Genomic DNA, 18,954 nt, shown 5'->3' on the forward strand with positions numbered 1-18,954 from the left:
TTTCTCTATAAAGACTGTAGAAAGGAACTTCCCTGGCAGTCCAGTGGTTAAGACTCCACATCTTCACTGCAAGGGGCTCAGGTTCCATTCCTGGTTTGGGGAACTAAGATCCCACATGCTTCATGGCACAGCCAAATTTTTTAAAAAAATAATTATAAAAGAATATAGAAAAAAAAGTATATATGGGTTTGTTCCACCAATATTTGTGAAACACTACTGTATGTCAAGCTCTGTAGAGACTGGGAACTTAGTACTGAGTTAAGTAGACATCATCTCTGCCATCAGGTACTTCACATTCTAGTTGGAAAGAAATAGACAAGAAAATAAGAGAGTAATATTACTGTGGCAGATGGTAGTAAGAGCTAGGAAGAAACATGAAGCATAGTAATGGACAGAGAGTGACTTGAGGGAGCTGCTATTTTGTATTAAGTGGCCATAAACAGTTTGTATAAAGTGACTTTGGAACAGAGACTGAAGAAATTGAGGGAGCAAGCCGGACAATGATATGGGGTTAAAACGTTCTGGACAGAGTGTAGTAGGTGCAAAGACCCTGGTATGGGAATGTTATTTGACATTTTCAAGAAAGTTCAGGATAGGCCAGAGTAACTGGAGTGAGGACAGTGGTAGGAGGTGAGGTCGGAGAGTAATAGGGAACCAGACTGTGTAGGGGCTTTATGGGCCATTCTGAGGATTTTGGTTTTTATTTTGTATGTGATAAGAAGCTGTTTTTTGTTTTAAATTTTACTTTATTTTGGGAAGAATAGCTGCATGGAAGTGCATGATCTGATTTTCAGTTTTTGAAAACTGAAAACTCTGAAACTCTGAAACTGAAAACTCGATCACTCTAGCTAGTGCACAGTCAAGACTCAGGGTTGGGGATAGGAGCAGAGGCAGAGTGGAAGCAGGAAGACCCACAAGGAGATTATTGCAGTAGTCCAAGGGAGAGATGAGGACAATGGCTTGGACCAGAGTACTAGGAGTGAAAGTGGAAGGTGATGAAAAGTCATTCCAGGTATATGTTAAAGGCAAAACTCCTGGAACTTGCTTAGAAGGAATTAAGTAAGCTAAAAAATTTTTTTCACATATTAAAAAAATCTTCATTGAAAATACTCAGATGTATCACATAGTAACAACAGGGAAATTCAAGGAAGGCTCTCTTGCTCTTACAGAGTTCCCTATATCCTTGACAAGGATGTGAGGCCTATGCTGCAATGACAGTCTCCCTGCTTCGCAGGATTTTATTTTTAAAAATATGTAAGTGAAGCTGGCCTGAGTTCAGTACATATGTTGGACTGCTCAAGAATTTGATCCAACTCAGGGTGAAAGAGAAAGCATGAAGTAAATTTTGTGCAATCGTTGGAACAAACATACATATTTTCCAGTTGTGAATTTTTGCCCTAAACAACCAACATATTTCACTATGTCCTCGTGTATTTGCTAGACTCTAAAAAGTCATGTTGACTCATCTGGATATTGCATAAACCTATGAGAATTTTTAGAAGAATTATTCAGAATACCTAAAGAGCTTACATATATTAATCTAATAGGCCCACTTTTGGGTATACAGCCAAATAGAAACCACAAAAAAGGTTATAGAACTCTCAATCAGGAAAATCAAAAAGAGGTCCATCTTCTGTCACTTTAAAGAGCTAGTTTGAACAGAAATTCACATAGCTTTTTATATTATTTGCCAGCTTAGTTATTACAAAGCCTGTTTACAATTTCAGGAGAACATCAGTGAACATTAGTACTAATACTACATGAGGGTCTACAACTAAACATGGGATTAGGTTGTTTGGTACTAAGTTAATGGGAAAAAATGATAGAGTTGTTTGCACAGCAGAAACTAACACAACATTGTAAAGCAATTATATTCCTTTTTTTTTTTTTAATTGATACTTTTCCCAGCACTCATTTTATCCCAAGACAGGAAATGTTTTATTGAGAATAATTTTCTCCACTACTAGCTAATAAATTCAGATTTTAAAATGTGAAGCAGGCATTACCCCAATTTAAAATGTAGTATTTTGATTTTGATAACAACTATATTTTCCTTATATAATCATTCATGCTCATTCTTTGTAGTTTAAAATATAGGAAAAAGAAAAAAATCCTATATTAACAGTAATATATTTAGACCCAGAGTACAGACCAAAAAATCCAATATTTTGAAACAACTCTATTATGAAATAATATCACAAATATCCTTCTGAGTATTTCTCAATCACTGATGCTTTATATTTACTGAGAATTACTAACTTATTTTGAGCACAGAAATTCTTTTCAAATTCCTTGAATGTTCTCCTAGAATCTATAGCTGTTTCTTCAGGAAACTTCATTTGACTAGTATAATACATTCTTAATACCTTGGGCATATAAAATTGGTGGATTATAAAAATCACTTTGGGGGAAGAAATCAATACCAATGGAAACCTTTATTTTTAGGCTAGGAAATATATTGTATCTTTACTCAGTTATTCTTGGGCTTCTGTTGTGGCTCAGCTGGCAAAGAATCTGCCTGCAGTGTGGGAGACCTGGGTTTGATCCATGGGTTGGGAAGATCACCTGGAGAAGGGAAGGACTACCCACTCCAGTATTCTGGCCTGGAGAATTCCAGTCCTGGGGTCACAAAGAGCCGGACATGACTGAGTGACTTTCACTTTCACTTTACTAGTTATGTAATTCAGAGAAAGTTCTGGGTCAGGCTTAAATGAACTTTTGATTTCAAGGTTACACCAATCAGAATTCTGAACTGGCTCCCTTAACATCGCAGTGACATTCTCCTTTTTCACCCTCCTTCACTTTCTCTGAGAACATATATCCCAACTAATGCTGTCTCTCTGTGACTTTCTGCCTCTTGAGTCATTGCTTTGATAATGGTTTAGCACATGGACCTTTATTTAATGACCTTCTGTAACTCAAGATTTCACTACTTTCCAAAATCTTTTTTTTTTTCCTAATTGTAATTCAGTTAAGAAAAAAACTTTTAATTACTGAAATGTGTATCTGAAAAAGTAAAAGTTCCCTCTAATGTTGCTCCCAGAGATGAATACTATTAAAAGCATAATGCGTATACTTCCAGATGTTTGCAAACATGTATGTATGTTGTGTGCAGACACTTTTGTGTTTCAACATAAATGGGATCAAGACACACAGCATTCTAATTCTCAGCTTGATTTTTTCAGTTAATGATACATTCTTGCAGCTATAATCCCTGAGGGGAGACAGCATACACAGAGAAGTGCATGGGGTATGATACTAGCCACAAGAGCGTGTACGGTTTAGAAGAGAGGAAGCAATGTGGCCTGGGATCTTGAGGGAAAACTTGCTAAAAGAGGTGATAGATCTTGTTGGCAAACTTGGTAGAGGATTCTGCTGAAAGAAAAGGAGCTAAGTTGCCATGGGAATGGGAGAGGGGATGTCCAGCACAGTCATGAGGAATGGGCAGGGGATAGCTGAACATGGCAGATGTGACAAAGGGTGACCTCTGTGCCTGGGTCCTTTCTCCTTGTTTTTCTTTGAAGTGATTGTACCCAGATGAGTTGGGAGAGTTAAAATATTTGGAAGGCACCAGCAGATCCCTGTTGCGGTCCTCCAGGCCCAAACTGATGAGCATTGCAGTGGGCAATTAAAAGCAGGGGAATCTACAAGATGTTTTGCGGGAAACATGCTTAACTCTTGGGAAGGGAATCCAGTAAATTACAAACTGACCCAGCAAGCAGAGCCAGCACTCACCTGGGCACCAGGTTGCCTCTGCAGTAATCCAGATAAAGCTCCATAACCTTTCTGGACCTCAGCTTTCTTCTTTACAGTGAGTTGGGAATGTATGTGGTTTCTGAGATTCTTCAGGATGCCGTGGTGTTTACTGATCTTTGAGTATCCTTCTGCTGTGGACCACAGCAAACATGAACACCATCAGCATTCCACAGTTCATGTGTTGTCATGTTGCTGGATGCTGCTGCAATTGCTCTTTATGTAGCTTTCAAGTTCAGCAACCTATTCCTGTCTAACGTAAGGTATTTGGTAGGCTACCATTGGCATTTAGCGTTTTCCATCCAGAAAGGACTTTGCAATTCACTTGTAAGACTTCTAAGTGTCATCAAAATAAGATTTTTTTTTTTTAATTCAAGGTAGAAGTGAAAGCAGATAAGCTTTCATCTTGGTTTAAATGTTATGTTCTGTGATTCTGTGTTGCTGAAGAAAGTCATGTGTCTTGAGAAGCCGCCGAGAGATATGCCAGTGCACAGCTTCTGTAACATTTACGTATGCTTCAGTGAAAGCATGAGAGAATTTAAATGAAACTGCATGCTACAGAAGGAATCCAGCCTCATACCTCAAACTGAAACATGCAGGGCAAATGGTGATTGTCGTTGCTGTCACTGAAAGTGTTTTTCAAAGATGCAAGCAATTTCACATCAACTGAAGTAAAAACTTTTCACTGAAACTTTGCATTAACAAATATATACCGAGAGTCTGTTGCGTTCAGGTATTGAACAAATTATACTACATACACATTCGTAGGGATATTTGCTCCCCTGTTTTCATTCAAGTAGGACCCAGAAAGTAAATTTACCTGCCTTGCAATTCTGCCTTTTGTTGTACAATAACCAGAAAGACCAACAAGCTTGATAATGAGGTGAATGATTGTTAGCATTACTCTTCTCTTTTACCTTTTTAAAAAGTGATTTCATGTAGATTTTAAAACATTGTTGGGCATTTGAAGATTTTAGAAGTAATTCTTTCAAGGTAATAATTCTTTCAGATGTATGCCCCTACCTGGTAGTGCTTTGCTATGTTGTAGTACTAGTAAGGTTCAATTGCAGAAAAGCCTCTGAGTATGAAGCATATTGTTATGAATGTTTGGAGCACTGCTGATTCCTAGAGAAAGGGAGAATTGGGTAGAAGAGCCAGATTAAGCGGAAGACGAACTGGACTTGTAGATACAAAAGCATGAGTAATGCAGACTTGACCTGACATTCATATGAGAGTCTTGAGATCAGGAGAACGTATGTCATTTGAGGATGTTCAGTTCTTGCCTGGAGAATCCCAGGGACGGGGGAGCCTGATGGGCTGCTGTCTATGGGGTCACAAAGAGTCGGACACGACTGAAGTGACTTAGCAGCAGGATGAAAAAAAGCTGTGATTAGTCTGCTATGATTATTTAGCAGTAGGTCATTCAGGACCCACCCAAGATTTACCAAGGCGATGGCACCCCACTCCACTACTCTTGCCTGGAAAATCCCATGGACGGAGGAGCCTGGTAGGCTGCAGTCCGTGGGGTCGCGAAGAGTCGGACACACCGAGCGACTTCACTTTCACTTTCATGCATTGGAGAAGGAAATGGCAACCCACTCCAGTGTTCTTGCCTGGAGAATCCCAGGGACGGGGGAGCCTGGTGGGCTGCCGTCTATTGGGTCGCACAGAGTCAGACACGACTGAAGTGACTTAGCAGCAGCAGCAGTTGCCTGTTTATTAACATTATGCTTTAATTTTTTTAACTTGTCTACATCTCAGTGTGCTCAGCTTGTAAAATGGAGCTATGAAAACTGTTTATCCTAAAGGTTATTGTGCTGCTCTATCTAAAGAGCAGGCATTGTTGTTTTTTTTTTTTTTGGTCATGTTATTTATTTGGCTTATGATTTTTCCCCCCTTGCATCTTTTTCCAGAGATTTCTTAAAGTTCCAGGAATAGAAAAGGGACTGCCAATGTGCACTTTCGTGTGGATTACAGAGAGTGCTCTGAAGAGAAGCAGAAGGGAAAGTGGAATTAAGATAACACAGAAAACAAGAGCCAGCCTTAGTTCATTGTTGGCCAACATCTTGTTTTTTATGGGTCTTTGGCTTCAAAAAAGTTGCCTACTCTTTCTGAAATTTGTACAGTTGGATCACAAATATTACAGTTCCTGTTTGTAGATCAGCCAGCAAGGATTTATATGCATTTCTTTTGCCTCAGTTCACCCGTCCATCTGCCCAGTTGTTCAGCCAGCCAGCAAATGTTTACTGAGGCCCAGGTGAGTCCAAGCTAAGCAGTGGCCAACACTGAGATTAAGGAAGCAAAGAATATGTAGTCCATGAAGGTTAGATACCTTCTGACTTTCTCAGTGTTTAAGGTGATAGTGTCAGATTAGGAGATAGTATAATCAGATGCTAAATCATTTGGATGCTTTCATGAGGTCAAATTTGTCCCCCTTTTATGGTTATTTGAAACAATTCCTTGGGAAGAGAGACAAGTAAAGAAAAATTAGCATGAGGGGCAAATCTGAATCATCTTCTTCATCCTCAGCTCCCAGTAAACATCTCTAATTTCCTGTTGATCACACTGGACCGTGCTGTAAAAAGCATGAGTGCCGGTGTCCCATCACGTGTATTCCGAGGATGTTAGCAGGAGGGCTTCCCAACCCCTTTCATGTTGTGAGGCACATACAAAGTGATAGCATTTTAAAGCGATATGCCAACCAAGGTAAGTACAGGTTTCCTTGGTGGCTCAGCGGTAAAGAAGCTGCCTGTAATGCAGGAGACGCAGGTTCCATCTCTGGGTTGGGAAGATCCCTTGGAGAAGGAAGCAGCCAATCACTCCAGGAGTTTTGCCTGGAGAATCCCATGGACAGAGGAGCCTGGTGGGCTACAGTCCACGGGGTCACAAAGAGTTGGACATGACTGAGCGACTGTGGTGGTGGTGGTTTAGCCACTCAGGGCCTCATAATTTCATTTTCTTAAGAACAGTTTGGGCATGTTAATGACAGTGACTCCGTGATACATTTTAGTAAGATAATGTATAGAGGATGATCCCAAAGAAAAATATTGGATTAAAAACTACTGTAGGTTTGAGGCAACTCTTTATAATAAAAAAAAAAAATAGGCTTCTTCAAGGAATTGAGAGTCCTGGACTTCAATTCTCACTTGATCACCTTTGGCAAATCATTGCTCTCTGAACCTCAGTTTCTTTATCTTTGAAATGAGACAGCTCTGTTACCTTTTTGGCTAAGATCAAGTATAAGACGAGGGAGACTGAACAAGATGAATTTTAAGCTGCTCTCTAGCTCTAATATGCCAGGATTTTGTACTGCCTATAAATCTTTGCTGGTGAGTCAACTGCTTCACATAGAGTGTTTGCTATATGCTAAGCACTTGGTAAGCAATTTCTGTACATGATCTAGTAGCTTCATGAGCTCCCAATCGAAAGTTTCTGCATTGATGCTAAAGGAATTGTTAATAAAATACATCAACTGTCACCCTCTAGGCCTGCCTGTATGTAGGTGACAGGTCTTAAATATTCAACTTCTGGAAGAAAGAAAGAAAAGCGAAAGTGAAGTCACTCAGTCGTGTCCGACTCTTTGCGACCCTGTGGACTGTATAGCCCACCAGGCTCCTTCGTCCATGGGATTCTCCTGCCATTTCTGTCTCCAGGGGATCTTCCCAACCCAGGGATCGATCCCAGGTCTCCCGCATTGCAGGCAGACGCTTTAACCTCTGAGCCACCAGAAAAGTTAATATTAAAAGTCTCGTCAGGAGCTTTTTATGTAGTTGTCTGAGTCCTTTCTGTCTAGTGTGTGTTTGGTGGGTGAGGCTGTCTAGCTGGAGGGTAGCAGAGGACACCTGGAGAACACCTGGATAATCGAGGACTGGCGGCATTATGGTAATTTGCCCACAAGGTAGACCAATTATGGTAGCTTTTGTTTATTCCACAAGTGTTTTATTCTCATTTACCACGTGTCAGATATTTGCTGCTGCTGCTGCTGCTGCTAAGTTGCTTCAGTCGTGTCCAACTCTGTGCGACCCCATAGACGGCAGCCCACCAGGCTCCCCCATCCCTGGGATTCTCCAGGCAAGAACACTGGAGTGGGTTGCCATATCCTCCAATGCATGAAACTGAAAAGTGAAAGTGAAGTCGCTCAGTCGTGTCCGACTCTTCGCGACCCCATGGACTGCAGCCCACCAGGCTCCTCCGTCCATGGGATTTTCCAGGCAAGAGTACTGGTGTGGGGTGCCAGGGCCTTCTCCGCAGATATTTTCTAGGAGCTGTAAATTCAAACCTGAGAGGTTCCTGCTGTAGTCAGACACAGACAAGCAGTCAGATGCATATACCGACTTGCATACATAATATATACATAAATTAAAGATATCAGTCTCAGAGGGAGGGTTTTTTGTAATAAACACATTAGTAACTAATTTGAACTGTTCAAAGCACATAAATTATCCTTTCCTTGCTTCCCATTTTCCATTAGTAAATGTTTATTGAGTCATGTATCAGATACATTAAAAAGGACAAAACTAAATCGTATCAAAAAAAATACTTCTGAGTGCATAAAAATTCAGTAATACACCCTTCCGGAAACATGATGTTTCAGATACATGCACACCAGGGTACATGTACACATACATGCACAGGTGTGGGTGTAATATTTACTTGCAAGTGTCCGAAAAGAATACTTGAACCAAGAGGATAAATAGAGAAGCCTGGGTTTGTGTCAGCACATATATATGTTTGTGAGTATGTATCAAGGAGATTAGGAAGGAAAGACGAGAAGGAGGGAGGAGAAGAAGAGAAGGAAGGGAAACAATAATTGGTAGTCTTAGAAGGAACCACAGTAATCAGTAGATTTTGCCTTAACACCCCCCCACACACACACACACAGACACAATCTTTTCTGTATGGCGCTGCAGCTAGCGCACCATTATTCATTCCATTAACTGATGGATTGTTGGAATTAAGTTGTCCAACCACCCAAATCTAACAAAATGCAAAAAAGAATAATTTCAGTTCCTTAAAAATATCCACAGACATTAGAAGTGGTACTTAATGTACTCTACCAACTGTGATAAAGAAAACTTGCTAAAAGTCCTTCCAATGCAGAAAAAAATTTTTTCTTAAATCTCAGGGAATTTTTTTTCCTTTACTGGCCAGAAACTCATTCCAAGAAGTACCAGCCTGTCTCATTTCAAAATGCTTCCTTTGCCAAGGAAGCGGAAGCGGTCATATTCTTTCCCACCAAACTGTGGATGAATTATAATTATCCTACCTCTGGTGGGACAGTGAAGCAGCAAACATCTGCTATACTGAATCCAAAAACCCACGAATGAAACTACATCAAACTGTGAATCATACCTGGACGCAGACTAAAGGATCTGTGTTGTGTTTACCTTTTTCTTGATTTTCTTTGCAATTTAAAATATGGATTTTTTAGCTCTGGCTCCATGTCCTATGGGGAACTATATGGGTTCCATTTGCTGACTCCTATGTTAATGTTGAAAAACCCCAGCTGTAAGGCAGATGGGCAGTAAAAGTTAATAACAAATTTTCTGTTTAATTTGTTGTCACCTCACAGTTTCCGTTTTCTTTGAGAGGATGGTACTGGTACAGTCAAAGAAAATTCAGAAGTGCACAGTCTAAGTCAGGTCCTTTAGTATTTTTTTCTTCCAATATAGTAAAAGTAACAGAGGACTGGAAAATGGTTTTTTAAACCTTACTTAGAAAACAAGCAAGCTTCAAAACTACTGTTACTTATTAAAATTTTGTGTATCGTGGTGTTTAAGGTGGTACTAAAGTATTCACCTAAAGTAAGGAAAGGAAATGAAATTTATGCTCTTGAGTTTTAGCTGTGAAAGCATATAATAGTCTGCTTGATTTAAATTTGGGTGTGTGTCTTCTTATTTTCATCTATCAGAGAGCAGAAAGACAAACTCGAGTTATGGATTCGGCTCAATATGCAGAATTCTGTGAAAGTCGACACTTAAGTTTCTGTAAGTAAGCATTTAACTTGGCTTCATTATATGTTTAAGAGATTATGTGTTACAGATACACGAAAGTACAACACAATCTCTGTTCCTTAGAAATTGGTGAATTTAATACATACATGCAAAGTTATAACTGTTATGGAAACAGCCTCTGCATTGTAGGGGAACCCATAAAAGGTTTTAACCCACTCTGCTGTTTTGCAGTTCTAAGTATTAAGAGGTTTTAAAGAGTGCTGGTAATACACAAAGACCCATGTTAATTATTCACGTTACTTTTAGTCAGAAAAATTCCATTTTCCTTAATATTCCCTTTTAAATTTCTTTTTCAGTTTCTTAGTCATGTTTGCACTGGTATTGGCTGATTGTGCTTGACCCATGGTGGGCTGTGGTGGTACACTCACGACATTTAAAAGCCCTTAATGTTAATAAATGTGCAGCTTCCCCTTCACGCATGCATACTCCTGTTACCACAATAGGATACGTCAACAGCCTCTTCTGTCTTCGCCTATAACCTCCTGCCGTAGTGCGTGTTCCCTGTTAGCCAAGTTCATTAGTCCACACCTTGTACCGATGGTAAAATTAGTGCCGTCCCACCCCCGCACACAGCTTTTTAAGAGGACACAAAGGCTTGTGATAAATAGTGGGCTAGATTGTGTAGGAAAAACATCCTTACAGCAACAGTTCAGTGATGACTAAGACTTTGAGGGTAAAGGTCAAAGAGTAAGTGTGATGACAAGTCCAGTTAAAAATATGACAAAGTAGCGCATGACCCTTGTCTGAGAAATCATAGACACAATGGTGTCTTTAAACGACAAGCTATTATGTGGTCACAATAACAGCGTATTCAATTTGGAAAAAGAAAATGAGAGCTTCATTTATAGATCATAAAGTGCAAATAAATGACACATTTCAAATAGCACCCCATGTAAATGTCAGGAAAATATAGGAAAACATGTTTGGGAAGGGTTTTTTTTTTTCTCTTGACTAAATATACTTTGCAGTCTGACTAACAATTTGGCATCATACATCTGTGAAGCATTAAGTAAATGACACTTCAGATCATGGCAATTTCAGCAAATGAGAGGTTTTTGTATTGTAAATTTTAGGTTTAAAAATGGCATTCAAGTCTTTTATAAGTATAAATCTCCATTTTATAAAGTAACATTCAGTGCTATTGAACTATTTTTTTGAATCATTCTTAATTTACTTAAAGAAGCAAGTGCTATTTCACACTAAAACATGTAGTGTCCTAATACCTCTTTTGTTTAAAAATCTGATTTTTCGTAACTGAGTTTTTTGCTTCATAACAATAATAAACTGCAGTAGATTAAAAATTAATATTTTCCATTTCTGTATAAAATAATTATAGTATAAGGAGTATCTTATGCTCAATTTTCTTTTCTTTAAAGAAGAGGGATTTGGGCATTGAAAAATATTTCTTCATATAGTGCCCACAGTACTTCATCATGCAGCCTTAGTGGGAGAATCTGTTTTCTGTGCCACGGTACTGTCTTTGAGAATGCTCAGTCCTAGGGGGTCAGCAGTTCCAGAACTAGACTCTTCATGCCTCTGCTGATACATGACCAAGGTACAGGAATTGTGATCCAGCCATTTGTGTCTTTTTAAATATTTAATCGTAGTACTCACTAGCTGAGGCTACTGGTGCATTTAAAAATGACCTGTCTGTAACTTATAAAGGCTGAGGGTGAGCTTTACAATTAGGACCCTGATCCCATTCACCAGTATTTTGTTTTTATATTTATAAAAGTCAGATCATCATTTCCCTTTAAAAGTCTTTTAAAATCTGATATTAATTCACAAAGCTCTAATTTAGTTATAATTTGATAAACCTGTTTCCAGTCCTTTCAACCCCATTGTTTCGTGTGTGGTTTTTGTAAACAGATACCTAAATTTTCTTTTTAATCAATCTGAGAGTCTCTTTGTATTGTAATTGATGAGTTTAATTTACATATTCAATTACTGATACATTGGGGCTTATATATGCTATCTTATTTTGTGTTTTGAATTTACTGTGCTTTTTTATTTGGTTTTCCTCCTTTTATTTGGATTGATGGGCTTTTCTTGATTCCATTTTTCACAAACTATTTTGTATATTACTTATTCTATTGCTGTTAGTTGCGATCCTTAATTTTTCTAAAGCACATTCCTGGCCTAAAATGTCTCTAAGTTGGTAAGTACAGGCATACCTTGTTTTATCGATCTTTGCTTTATTGTGCTTCATTGATAGTGTGTTTTTTTTGAGAAGTTGAATGTTTGTGGCAGCCCTGCCCTGTGTCAAGCAAGTCTTATTGGTGCCATTTTTCAAACAAGATTATTTTTAATTAAGCTATGTACATTTTTTTAGATATAATGTTATTTTACACTTAATAGACTACAGTGTAGCTTAAACATAGCTTTTTATATGTACTGGAAAACCAAAAATTTCATGTAATGTGCCTTGTTGCAATATATGATTTATTGTGGTGGTCTGGAATCAAACCCACAGTATCTCCAAGGTATACTTGTATCTGAACTTTCCATCTCCGCCTAATTTTGTTGTTCCCAAGCCTCTGAAAGTACTTTAAAGCACTCCTTTTTGTCTTAAAAAAATGACTTTATTTTGTCCTCATATCTAACTGATAGTCTAGTTAAGTAGGAAATTGTAGACTAATAGTTACTGGTTAAAACATGATTCCATTGTCTTTTTGCCTCTGTTGTTGGTTAGAAATCTGATGTCTACTTGTTTTATGGTTTCCCTGTGGGAGAAAAGAAAAGAATGAAGATGTTGCTGCCAGGCCGTACAATATATGGGGAAATTAATGGGCTGGCAAGCAGCAGCTGATCAGTCTCTCTCTCTCTTTAGTCACTATGTCGTGTCCGACTCTTGTGACCCCATAGACTGTAGTCTGCCAGGCTCCTCTCTCCATGGGATTCTCCAAGCAAGAATACTGGAGTGGGTTGCCATTTCCTTCTCCAGGGGATCTGCCTGACCCAGGAACCGAACCCAGGTCTCCTGCATTGCAGGCAGATTCTTTACCAACTGAGCTATGACACCATCCCTATTTATAGCTGATCAATAAATAGGTATAAAAGGAAAGAAAGAAGGAACCCCTACTCTAGAAGTTTCCAGGGAAGGAACTTCCCTGGCAGTCCAGTGGTTAAGACTTCACCTTCCAACACAGAGGGTGTGGGTTTGATCCCTGGTCAGGGAGCTGAGATCCCACATGCCTCATAGCCAAAAAAACAAAGCATAAAACAAAAGCAGTATTGTAACAAATTCACTAAAGAGTTTAAAAATGGTCCACATCAAAAAAAAAAAAAAACTTCGGGAAAGAAAAAATTCCAGAGAAAACCATGCCCTCTTAGGAAGGCTATTTTTGATTCACCCAAAAAACAGTGATTTTGCAGAGAGAGAAGTTGCAGAAGGCTCTCTTTGAAGTACAGTGAGCATCACAGAGAGCCCTGAGGGAAGGGTCAGGACTGGAAAGGCTGGTGAAAAGGGATGTGGCAGAAATAATGAAATAACATGGAAGGGTGAGAGGTGAGAATGGAATGAATTTTGCCCCGATTACTGACGAGAAAGACAAAGTATATGAGAATTAACTAACCTTATATTTCCAGATGAAATTATTATGTAAAGTTTATTTCCAACACAGGCTAAAAACCAGGGAGTATCAGAAAGAGGATGATCCTAGGAACTTTTGACCTTTGGTCAAGGTTCTGAATAAATTGATAAATTTATTGATCATTATTATTGATCATTATTATTCTGAATAAGTTGATATCAACTTATCTGAATAAGTTGATAAATTTCTAGGATTACCCTTAATCCTGATACAGTGAGAAGAGGGACGAAGGAAAAGGAACTCATTGAGTCTGAAGCCCCCTCAGATCTGGTAAAAACAAACCATCATGACTGGAGGTATCTATGCCTCTTGTGTTGGACCCACTTTTACCCTGGAAGGATCCATCTCTGAAACAGTCCCTCCCATGTATCAGGGTCAGAATTACCTAAGAATCTTTACCTGTTGGAGGAATAGGAGTAACCCAAGCGGTTTTGGAGAAGGAAATGGCACCCCATTCCAGTATTCTTGCCTGGAAAATCCCATGGACAGAGGAGCCTGGTGTGCTATACAGTTCATGGGGTCGCAAGAGTCAGATGCAACTTAGTGACACCAAGTAGTCTTATGGGACCTCTGTGCATCTTTTTTTGATGTATGGAGAAGTTTGGATCCTGTCCTTTTATTAAAGAACTATCTATCATTTGTTTATTCTTTCATTCATTCACTCACTCATTCCTTCTAGAAATATTTATGGTGAGTACACTAATGCCAGGCACTCTTCTGGGTGCTAGGATACCACGACACACCCAGGGTCCTCACCTCTGCCTTCTCAGTGCGGAAGAGCTAACAAGGAAGCTGCCCATTCTGTTGCGTAGATGGACAGATCTGACCAAGAGCTCTCCTTTCCCTCACTTTTAAAATCGAGTATTTAGAGCAAAGACACAAAATACCTGTCTCCCTGTTCAGTTCAGTTCAGTCACTCAGTCATATCTGACTCTTTGCAGCCCCATGGACTGCAGCACACCAAGCCTCCTTGTCCATCACCAACTCCCGACGTTTACTCAAACTCATGTCCATTGAGTCAGTGATGCCATCCAACCATCTCATCCTCTGTCGTCCCCTTCTCCTCCCGCCTTCAATCTTTGCCAGCATCAGGGTCTTTTCCTTCACCATCATCCATCAGAGGGCAGACAGACTGAAAACCAGAATCACAGAAAACTAACCAATCTAATCACATGGACCACAGCCTTGTCTGACTCAGTGAAACTTTGAGACCTGCTGTGTAGGGCCACCCAAGACAGACAGGTCATGGTGGAGAGTTCTGACAAAATGTAGTCCACTGGAGAAGGGAATGGCAAGCCACTTCAGTATTCTTGCCTCGAGAATGCTATGAACAGTATGAAAAGGCAAAAAGATAGGACACCAAAAGATAAACTGCCCAAGTCAGTAGGTGCCCAATATGCTACTGGAGATCAGTGGAGAAATAATTCCTGAAAGAATGAAGAGACAGAGCCAAAGCAAAACAACACCTAGTTGTGGATGTGACTGGTGATGGAAGCAAGGTCTGATGCTGTAAAGAGCAATACTGCATAGAAACCTAGAATGTTAGGTACATGAGTCAAGGCAGATTGGAAGTGGTCAAACAGGAGATGGCAAGAGTGAACATCGACATTCTAGGAATCAGTGAACTAAAATGGACCAGAATTTAACTCAGATGACCATTATATCCACTACTGTGGGCAAGAACCCCTTAGAAGAAATGGAGTAGCCATCATAGTCAACAAGAGTCTGAAATGCAGTACTTGGATGCAATCTCAAAAATGAAAGAATGATCTCTGTTCATTTCTAAGGCAAACCATTCAATATCATGGTAATCCAAGTCTATGCCCCAACCAGTTTCCCTGTTACTGTCTGTCAAAGGGAGAAATGAATAAGGTACATTTTATTGATCTTGCCAAATTGCTGCCTGTTAACTTCAGAAGTATTCCACAGATGTGAATCAAGTGTTTGTGAGCTATTGCAGCTTCCTAGTTAGATGGAATGTTACATGTCAGAGAGCACTGGGAAGATTGGTTCCTTTAGGGAGATAGCTTTGGTGGGGATGACTGTAACTCAGCCACAGCTGACAGCTTTGGATACGTGCTTCAATAGCAGAACTTAATGTCTCCTGTGATTTATTTCACAGAAAACTCTCTGTATGTGGAATCCAAGAGAACTGTATCTATCAGGATCAAAACATCATGCTTGGAGTTACGATTAAGTGTTTCACAGACTTGTGGGACCAGATTAATCAAAAGAATAATCAGTGAATTTTTTTAAGATGATTACGTTATAGATGTGATAAAATCTTCACTATCAATCTTTTCCTCTAGATTGCTAGTTAAGTTAGTATTATCTAATGAAGGCCCTATGTCACATTAGACTGCTTAGTGTTGTGGCGGTTTCGAGATACCTAACAGAAGATTCCTTGTGTTTTCAGTACTGTTAGGTATGCAGAGAGACGAGATGCATGGTATTGACCCACAAAACTTGTAATGTGGCTTGTGAAATCACGAGCAGACACAGAAGGATCTCTGATAAGAGTTCAGTAAATGATTGGAGTGGGGGTCGTGTGTCTGTGGCCCTGGGCAGGATTCATATGAATGAAGCCAAGTGATAGGAGAGTATCCCATGCAAGGGTCAACACAAAGAAGATTAACTCAAGCCTAGGTGACATTTTAATTAGGGAATAATATAAAGGCAGGTTGGAATCATTCTGGGTGGTTTTGAGAATCACACTCAAGGATTTGGACACGTTTTTCATCAAAAAAAAAATGTAAGCACAGACTTAGATCAGGCCAGATATCAGTTTGTTCCACTTAATTCTAAATTCACAACTTCGAGCCTACTCAAGAAATAGACCTAATTTGAAAGGTAGTAAAAATACATTTCCGTGTGTTCCTTTTTTCATCACAGGTTCTTTCTTGCAGGATTTTCTTTCCATAAGAATAAAGTTACATCAAGCAAGTGATTCTTCTGACTATTGTTTGAACAGAATCTATGGTCAGTGATAACCTATTCTAACACACTGTAAGAAGTGCTAAGCATTCAGTGGTTTAGCATACTTTTAGGCAGCAGAGGTATGAAAGATGCAAGTGTGTAAAGGCATTCTTGGGACTAGAATATATCTAAACACTAATAAGATTTTTTTTAATTGCATTTTATACACATTGTTTTCAATAGATATATTTTTCATTTTGTGATAGTAATATGCAGTATTAAAACACTTCAAAAACTAAATATTCTCTACTTTTTTTTTAATGACTAGCCAAAAAAGGGTCCAAATTTCGAGACTGGTTGGACTGCGGTAGTATGGAGATAAAGCCCAATGTTATTGCTATGGAAATTTTAGCATATTTAGCGTATGAAACTGTGGCACAGGTAAGAACTTGAATCTGTCGTATCAAGCTATATGTAGCTGCTTTCCTCTTATTCCTGTCCCTGATCAATTCCTCTTCCACCTGCTGCTCTACCAGGACTGAAAACAGCCATGAGTTCTCTTTTATGATAATCTCACTATTTGCTGAAATTTAGGCTGGTTACGTTTCTCTGCATCCTCAGCTCCAGTGGGTGTTAGGCAGAAGTGACTGCTGTTTCTTGCCACTTGTTTTCGTCAACATTGAATTCCAAGTATACATCTCTCTTGCTTAGAGATTACTTTTGGACTTTGAAAAATACCTCTCTAGAAGTGTAGCATCCACTGAGTGCTTACTAAAACCCGAGTCTGGAATCACTGTCCTCTAGTAGTTTCTCAGAGCCTGGTTCTCAGGCTGCAAGCATCAGCTTCCCCTTGGTTCTTGTCTAAAATGTAAATGTCTAAGCTACATCCTAGAGCAGCCATACCGAATTATTATTGACTCTCAGAGCATGGAACCCAGAAATCTGTATTTTAAAATGTTTCCCTGGAGATTATAAGCTTTGAGAACCACTGCACTAGGAGGTTAGACTGTATCCTTTATGTTCATGAGTAGGTCCGCTTACCAGCCATGAAAGCATACGTTTATGTCCACAATACAGATTTTTTAGGCAGACCATCTGACTTATATTGGGATATAGTTGCTTGTATGTAGTTTTACCGTTTCGGTCTCCTTGGTGATTATTTCCAGCTCTGTGACTTGCTTATTCTGATCTTCTAGTTAGTGGATCTGGCCCTTCTTGTGAGGCAGGACATGGTAACCAAGGCAGGAGACCCCTTCAGCCATGCCATTTCCGCCACCTTCATTCAGTACCACAACTCTGCGGAGGTGAGTATTAAAAAATCGGGCTTTGACAGGTCTGTGGATTTTTTTTTCCTCATGTCTGATATTTACATTAGTAGTTCTAAGAAAAAGATTATGTAGGAATATATAGCCTTCAGTCACAGAATCTTAATACATTCAGCATTCAAACAAATACCTACTATGTTTCAGGCCCTAACAGTCCACTTAATGCAGTGATCTTATCACCTTCTTTTAGCCTTATTTAGCATTCCTGACCCTTCAGTGAAAGAGTATCTCTCATTTCCATGGGAGATGAACACTTGGTTTAGTTAACTGAATAACATGGAGAAAAGTTATGTATTTAATTTTTGCTTCAAAGATGAAAGGATTATTTTATTCATGTAATGATAATTCCTGGCATTATTGATAGTTGGACTTTCCAGTAATGGATCCATCTCTAAACATGATTTAGAGAAATATGGCTCCATGTATCCTTTGTGGTTTGATTGATCCAATCATGTAAAAAATCACATCCTTTCTATATTCAGTTACTGTTGCTGGGATCCCCACCTGTGGGGACTGTGAAGTTTTCTTTCCAACTTTTAAGGCTTTGTATAATAAGTATATATCATTTTTGGCATAAAAAATAATTGCTATAAACAGGATGTGCCTAAAAACCAGAAATGTAACATCTAGGTAATGAATTTGCAAATAATCTTTTTTTTTTTTTACACTAACATAAACATCAGTCTCATATAATTCAACCTAATGACCATAAAGAGGGCAGCAAGGAGGTTTGGTTAACATTCACATGTATAATATGAAGTGAGCCTCAGATCAAGTTAGGTGAAACCTATAACCTGAAAATGGCTACTAAGCCCCTTTGAGAATCCGAAGAAAACTGTAAATCCTTTCTCCGTAAATACATTTGCACATTTTGTATACAACTTCAGGGCATTCAGAGACTCTGAAACCATTCCATGAATATAAAGGATCTGTGAACCCACTGGACTCCATGTTTAAGTGTCTCTGCTCTGAAATACTTATGAGATATATAAAGATATATGCCGGTATCTTATTACAACCCAAAAGTATGACATCTTTTTATGCCCCTTGTGGAACCAGATTGGCTTAGAACTAAAGTAGAAATCAAAATGTTTATGCCCATTAAAAATCCATTTTTTTTCTTGAAAAAGGTTATACATCATTATCAGTGAACATGATTTAAAAGTCCCTAAAGCACACTCAGTTGATTAAACAGTATTTGTTTTCTTTATGTTATGTTACAAACCCAAATTATGATGTCAAAGAACACCCTTTAAACTGTCTTTGGTACGTGTTCACTTTATGAATATGTGTATACGTATGCTTTTCATTAACATCAGACAAATTTGTTGTAACATTTCTAATTAAAGAAAT

The 18,954-nt window shown here is 38.9% G+C and overlaps 1 protein-coding gene across 4 annotated transcripts in view; it reads left to right on the top strand.

Moving 5' to 3' along the window:
- SUPT3H (SPT3 homolog, SAGA and STAGA complex component) overlaps window positions 1-18,954 on the top strand; it is a 399,266-nt gene that overhangs the window by 289,284 nt on the left and 91,028 nt on the right. For all 4 annotated transcript variants that reach the window (XM_052647809.1, XM_052647810.1, XM_052647808.1 and 1 more), the window contains exons 7-9: window positions 9,665-9,740; window positions 16,605-16,717; window positions 17,473-17,580. In XM_052647809.1, coding sequence (XP_052503769.1) covers window positions 9,665-9,740; window positions 16,605-16,717; window positions 17,473-17,580 — 297 coding nt within the window. The remainder of the gene's footprint in view (window positions 1-9,664; window positions 9,741-16,604; window positions 16,718-17,472; window positions 17,581-18,954) is intronic.

The sequence above is a fragment of the Budorcas taxicolor genome, chromosome 11 (assembly GCF_023091745.1).
Source record: "Budorcas taxicolor isolate Tak-1 chromosome 11, Takin1.1, whole genome shotgun sequence".
Taxonomy (NCBI): Eukaryota; Metazoa; Chordata; class Mammalia; order Artiodactyla; family Bovidae; genus Budorcas; species Budorcas taxicolor.